This window comes from Lepus europaeus, chromosome 6 (assembly GCF_033115175.1).
Source record: "Lepus europaeus isolate LE1 chromosome 6, mLepTim1.pri, whole genome shotgun sequence".
In the NCBI taxonomy this organism is placed as follows: Eukaryota; Metazoa; Chordata; class Mammalia; order Lagomorpha; family Leporidae; genus Lepus; species Lepus europaeus.
Genome location: NC_084832.1, coordinates 107,948,811 through 107,955,756, shown reverse-complemented (window position 1 = coordinate 107,955,756; position 6,946 = coordinate 107,948,811). Strand labels below are relative to the sequence as shown.

General features: G+C 42.6%; 1 protein-coding gene across 2 annotated transcripts in view; it reads left to right on the top strand.

Annotated features, from left to right (window-relative positions):
• Nucleotides 1-215: 215 nt before the first annotated feature.
• The window catches only part of RERG (RAS like estrogen regulated growth inhibitor), a 135,940-nt gene continuing 129,209 nt past the window's right edge, over nt 216-6,946 (top strand). The window contains exons 1-2 of one of the 2 annotated variants that reach the window (XM_062194878.1): nt 216-360; nt 3,772-3,945. In XM_062194878.1, the coding sequence (XP_062050862.1) occupies nt 3,885-3,945 (61 nt within the window). In that variant the 5' untranslated portion in view covers nt 216-360; nt 3,772-3,884. Of the gene's footprint in view, nt 361-3,737; nt 3,946-6,946 lie in introns of both variants that reach the window. The other variant, XM_062194879.1, reaches the window with a different exon arrangement.

Below are 6,946 nucleotides of genomic sequence, written 5' to 3'. Positions count from 1 at the left end.
TCAGGCTCCGGAGCCCGGGCGGCAGCTCCGCTGGAGGAGCTCGGGCCCGGCCCCGGTAGGGGGCGCCAGCGCGCCTCACTGCAGCATCCAGGCGGCGGAGCGCAGCGGCCTCGGCCCGGCTCGGCTCGCGCCCTGCCGCAGTCCCTCGGCCGCTAGTCGGAGCGAGCGCCAGGGCGGAGACCCCCGGCCGGCCCGCGGCACTTGCTGTACCGCCGGTGGCCCCCGCGGCTGCAGCCCAGCAGCTCCGACTCGCCAGCCGCAGCCTGGGCTGCGCAGCGCGGGAGGGCGTCGCGGTGTCAGGGGGACTGAGTCGGAACTTGCAGGGGCCCGCGGCTCTGCTGGCCTGGAGAGTGTGAACAGGTGAGTGTCACGCACGTGCCCAGGTGACCGTGTGGGGGCCGCTCCTGCAGACGCAGTGCAAGCCCCTGAGCGCTCGGCCTCTGGGACGGTCCTGCTGGTCACCGGGTGCTCCCCGGGCGGCTTGGGGGTTCACGGAGAGAGAGAGAGAGGGGTGCGCGCCAGAGCCCAGGCTCCACAGCGCTCTCTGAGAATGCCCTTCTGACTTGGGCTGGCCTGCGGTCCGCAGAGGGCTTGTTTGTCCCCGCAGGATACCTGTTGATTTCACAGCGACGCTGTAGCCCAGGGGCTTGGACAGGGATCCTTGTCGCAATGAGTGCTGCGGTTGTGATGAGAGGAGACCAGGAAAACTTGATTTCACAGCCAGACGGGGGCTGCCCCCAAAGCGAGGAGAATCTCTCACGTCCACTCTGGTCTCTTCTCCCCTAAGCAGCGGCACTTTATGCTGATGAGACCATAAAAGCAGAACTTAGAAAAATAATTACCTTACAAAGATGCTTACTCGCTCCCCCCCCCCCCCCAGGAAGTGCAAAGCACCAACCTTGATAAGTGTAATCTTGGGAATGATTTCTTAGGGATGGAACCTTTCTATATATAAATAAACAAGCTAATTAGTAACATCACATCATAGGTCTCATAGCATAAGCGCCTCATAGCGACTTTGGTTTGTGTATGTTTAATGTAGGTGTGGAATGAATCAACGAATAATGCATTGACAATAATACAGGATTTAGAGGTTAGCTTTTTTCTTCCTTCTCTTGAAAGTTTCTTTTATGTCTAGGAAAAAAAACCACACCACTAGTCTAAATATTTCACTGTGACTTTATCTTTAGGAGTGGTAGGAACTGAGAAGTTTTTGTCCTAACAAAGCACTGTCCATGTTAGAAGTGATTGCCAACTTCTAGCCCTAGACAGACTATTTTTACACAACTTTAGAACAAATGGACTTTCCTAGAGCCCTGTCATGTAAGGTTGCAAATTGCAAATTATTTTGAACATTACAAACCTGACAACAGGTTACTTATTACAAAAGTGTACATATTTATCTTTGTTTTCCACCTCATCAAATGTAATGTTTTCACATTTTCATGTGAGAAATAAAATGTTGAAGGGCCTATGTCTATTTTAAGTCTTCCTTTAAGTGATTTTTCTAAATATAACGTAAGGTTGACAGTAACCAGCTGTATATTTATTAGGTTATAAATGGAAAAAAATTACTCACATAATTTCTCTTTCTTATGTGAAATTTCTGTGCCTTTGAGTTCAATTGGGAATTACTGAAATATTTGACTTATTTTTGTAAAAATGACAGTTGATGGCTAGTTTTGTGAAGCATTGATCAGACAGATAACTTCTTGGATGTCATATGCATGGGAATGAACAGTTTTGCATGAAATAACAGATTTTTTTTAAAAAAAAACAAGGTTCTGACACTTGCATGTTCTAAGTTTCAAATAAATGCTTGTCAGCTACTCTTCCCATTTAAAATTGATGCAGTTAATAACTTGAGATGCGCTGTGCTTCTGTGATAAAGAACTGAGCCTTATACGCCGAGGCCTTTTCTTAATGAATGCAAATAAAATGAGAAACAAGGAAATCCTTTTATTATTGGCCAAAAGCATGGGACTGGACAAATTGCAGCTGTTTAAGCCTCTGAGTTTTGTACTATTAATGATTACTGAGAAGCTTTTTCATTATTGAGGACAAAGTAAACAATCACTAATGTCACTGTTGGCCTTTTCTTTCTTCTGAGGAAGCTCTGGCACTGTGCAAACCAGCAGATAAGAGAATTGTTAAGTACAGGTTGATGGCTTGAAAATTTAGTGGAGAAAATAATGCCATGTTCACATGTTAGTAGGAATAATTTAGGATTTCCCTCTTTCTCTTTCTTGACAAGCTCTTTTTAAAACTTTGTAGGGGAAAACAATGCTGGCAGGAACAGTTAGCATGTTTTGATAACAGATTTGTGTTTCAAAAATTTCTTTTCATCCTGGAAAGATGGCTGAATTGTGGAGACCAATGAGATTAAATGTAACACAGATAAACCTGAAGTCTTGTATTCAGGATTAAACCATTCATTGCAGAAGTTCAGAATGGAGGAGTCTGCAGTCCATATAAAAAATATGCGTTTCCACGAGAGTCTGAACTATAATACAGTCTTACTGTGCAGATAAGGGACAGTAAAATCTCAGGGGAACTTTTGCTTATGTCAGTTTGTAGGCTCCCATCTCAAGCAGTAAACACAGTGAATACCAGCTTTTTAGAGCAGATAAAGTGGTGAGTGCCAGAGGGGAGCACTTCCTTCGGAGTGGAGAGGTTGAAGCAAGGAAGACATAGATAAGACCATGCGTGCCTCAAGAACAGATGAACCTGCGGGGCCTCACCTTCCTGGGGCGTGGACGCCTGGGGTAAGGGAAAGCTTTCTGAGAGATGTAGGCAGCATCGAGGGTTCTGAGCTCAACAAAGGATTGCCCGGCTTTCAGTTACTCATAGTGGAAAATCAGAACACATGCGTGGAGGTCACGGGGAGACAGATTATAGCTCAATCAAAGAAAAATTGTTCTCCTAATCGGAGATGGCTGACTAGAGATGAAAGAGCTTTCCGAGGGGAATGGAATTGCCTGTACCTGGAAGTGAGAAACCAGGCTCAGGATCATGGATGGGTCATACATTTTTTAAATGTTAATCAATTCGTATCTTTTATTTGAGAGGCAAAGAGACACATACACACACACAGGGAGAAAAGTAGTCTCATTTACTTGAGGACATCGTGGGAGAGGAATCAGAACTTGGAGCTTGGCATTTACCTTTTTTTAAACCAGGGTATCGAACCCATCAAAATACAAACATATGATCTGGGTATTATGTTCCAGTTCCTGAAATGTGTGTGTCTAGCACATGACCTGCTCATGTGATCTAGTGTGCATTGTTTTAAAATTTGACCTTGAAAGGTAAACTTATGTACGTTGCAGTGGAGTAGGCTAATCTGAATGTATATTATTCAACCCAAAGGAAAATAAAAAAGCCCAGAGGTGACTCATGCCATTGCTTGTGTCTGTGCAGCAGGGATTATAGACAGGTGGTAAATGCATGTATTCACATTTTTCAAGTACTTGTGAGCAATTGCCACCCAGAAATAATGCCTTCATAAAGAATTCTTAAATAAGAACTTCAGAAATGCTGTAATAAGTGAAAATACCAGATTCTAGAATAACACAGATCTGAGTTCAAATCCTGGATCTCTCATGTATTGCTTGAACAGTTACAGTAAATGGCTACAGCTCTCTCACAGGGTAGAGGTAATGTTCAAATTAGAAAATGTGAATAAAGTGAAGGTGTCTGGCATATGCCTAATACATATGAATTAATTTGTTTTCTAGTCACTTATGAATTCCTGAACCTCTTTCATTTAAGGATTGTGGACTCTTCCAACATTTACAGTGATATGGTGAACCCAAAAACTGGAACTCAAAAGATTTGCTCAGCTCTTTAGTTGAACAAAAGTCAGTTGTCCAGCAACACCCATCATGGCTAAAAGTGCAGAGGTCAAACTGGCACTATTTGGGAGAGCAGGAGTGGGCAAGTCAGGTAAGATTGTGTTGTGACTGCAGTGCGTGTGTTTCTTCATTACTGCCTATTGGGGTTTGGGCAGGCAAATGGTTGGCCTTTGTTGTATTCTCTTTTAAATGAAGTTTCTTTATCTGCAACTGTTATTTCACAGAACCCACTGCTTATTTATGATACAGAGGCTTTGCTGATAATACATAAGGCAATGGAGACATCATAGGTCCTAATGTTCTAAGGGAGGATATTAAGTCCAAATAAATCAGATTGTGAAAACTTAAAAATATTTGTGCTCTTGTCTCACTATATGAGATTCTGATGGGCCAACTTTATATCTCCTTCATTTTGACATTTTCAGCAAACAGTCCAATGTCAAGCATGTGTTTGTTGTTTCATAAATGCTTCCTTTTAAATTTTTTTCATAAATGCTTGTTGAATGAATAGATATTTACCAGAAACAGTTGCATTATTGCCCAACACTTTTTATAATCAGGGAAAACTCTTCAAAATGTAGAAGTGCACATCTTCAAACAAGACAACCATTGCCAATGTCTCTGGGGGTGAATTTAAATGAATAAATTCTGGCTAACATCCATAATTTTGAGACTTTTTTATTGCCTACCTGACAAAATGTTTGTAGACCTTTAACGTTATGGTGGAAGTGGAAAATGTGCCTAACAACCAATGGGAAAAACACAATTATAGCTCGGATTCTGCCATTAATGAAGTAGATGTTGTTTGAACATCAGGAAAACATGGTTTTTCACATAATATTGCCTTTGTCTCCTGTTAGAGGAAAGAACTGTAATTGACTTTCACACAGAACTTTTGGTTCTCAGAAAATCTCGTGATTCTTTTGCACACAGAAGTTTTGTCTCTGTGTTCTGTGCACACAAAACTTTTGGTTCTCAACAGCAATCTAGTGCATGCATGTTTGTTAAGGAAACATGCATTTGGAAACAAACTGGACTATCCAATGCAACAGGTAACCCATCTAATCTTAAGCAAACACACATTACCAACCTGTCTTTCCTAACCTGCTCTCGGGGTTAATTTCAACAGTAATCTTCCCTATTCTAAGTCTCACGTTTGGTTTTTTCCTTTGAATTCTTTCAAGCGTGCTCATTTCTGCCACCACACTTGTCTCCTACTTGTTGTTTGCTCTTGCCTCCGACAGAAACCAAGCAAGAAAAATAGATAGTTGGCAAGGCTAAGGCACTGCCAGCCTTCCCAAGATTGAAGATAGCTGTACTCCTCCCTGATAATCCCCTCAACGTGTCCTAGTGGTGTAAGAAGCTCAGTTCTGTAGCTGGCAGCAGGGCCTGCAGAATGAGGAAACTGTGGCAGGGAGTGCAGAATGAAGGCAAGTGAGTGTGTGCAGAAGCTCTTGCTGCCAACCACAGCTTGTCCAGGTCTTTGTGCTCCGAGGGCTAGAACTGGAGCTGGTCCTTTCTTATTCATTCAAAACTTACCATAGGTAGCAGAGAAGGGGAACTTTCTTGAGCCTTATATCATTTTTTAAGCACCACACGACTTCAAAACTGAAACATAAAATTAAAACTCAGTAAGAGAACCACTTAGCTGTATGTACAGTCAGCTCTCTGGAATCCATGCAGTCAACCAGAAGTGGATTGAAAATATTCAAAATACTGCATTTGTACAGAGCATGTATGCATTTTTTCTTGCCAGTATTCCCTAAACAATACTGTATAATAACTATTTATACAGTGTTTAAATTGCATTATGTATTTTAAGTAATCTAGGGATGATTTAAAGTATGGGGGATACTGTAGGTTTGTGCAAGTACTATCCCCTGTTATATAAGGGACTTGAGCATCTTCAGATTTGTATCCAAAGGGGGAAGGGGGCTGCAAGATGAGTCTGAGCTTTGAGCGCCATATTCTCAATTCTCTTTTAAATTTTTCCTTTCATTTCTCCTATTTTTTTTTCTTAAGCATTCCTTGGTCCATCTGTTTTTTTGAACTTATTGAATGTTTGCTCTTTTTAATTTGCTCTCTCATTCATTGCCTAAAACATGACAAGCTTTCATTGTCATCAATAAAACCTTGCTTTTGCTTGGGTCTCTGATGATCAATAGCCAACAAATCTAAAGAATATTTGCCAGTTCTGATTTTCTAAAATCTCTTTTTACTGTTCAACATATCCACTTCATTTTTTATTGCTTTTAAATAATGCATATATGTTCCACCTTTTTAAAAGATTTATTTATTTATTTATTTGAAAGGGGGAGTTACAGACAGAGAGAGGAAAGACAGAGAGAAAGGTCCTCCATCTACTGGTTCCCTTCCCAAATGGCCACAACAGCGGAGCTAGGCCAATCCGAAGCCAGGAGCCAGGAGCTTCTTCTGGGTCCCCCATGTGGGTGCAGGGACCCAAGGACTTGGGTCATCTTCTATTGCTTTCCCAGGCCATAGCAGACAGCTGGATTGAAAGTGGAGCAGCCGGGACTAGAACCAGTGCCCATATGGGATGCCAGCACTGTAGTCGGTGGCTTTACCTGCTTTGCCACTGCGCCGGCCCTCTTCTTTTATTTTTAACTTAAAATTTTTGAAAATATTTATTTATTTGAAAGAGGTAGGTAGGTAGGTAGGTAGAGATCTTTCAAACTGCTGGTTCACTCTTCAAATGTCTGCAACAGCTAGAGCTGAGCAAGGAGAACCTGGAATCAATCCAGGTCTCCCATACAGGTGCCAGAGACCCAAGTACTTGAGCCATCAAACCTGACTCCGTGGTGTGCATTTAGAGGAAGCTGGAATCAGGAACAAAGCTGGGACTCCAACCCAGGACCTCCAATGTGGGATGTGGGCATCTCAAGGGGCATCTTATGCCTGTCCCAACATCCACTTATTTTTCCCTAAAATTTCTCCCTTTCCATGCTCCCATTGCATCTCCCCCCTTGGCTTTCTTGCTCCTTCCCCATGGCTTCTAGGCACCTGCCTTTGGGGGCTACTCTTCATCTGCTCACCTCCCAAAAGGTGGGTCTTCCAGGGTTCTACTTATGACT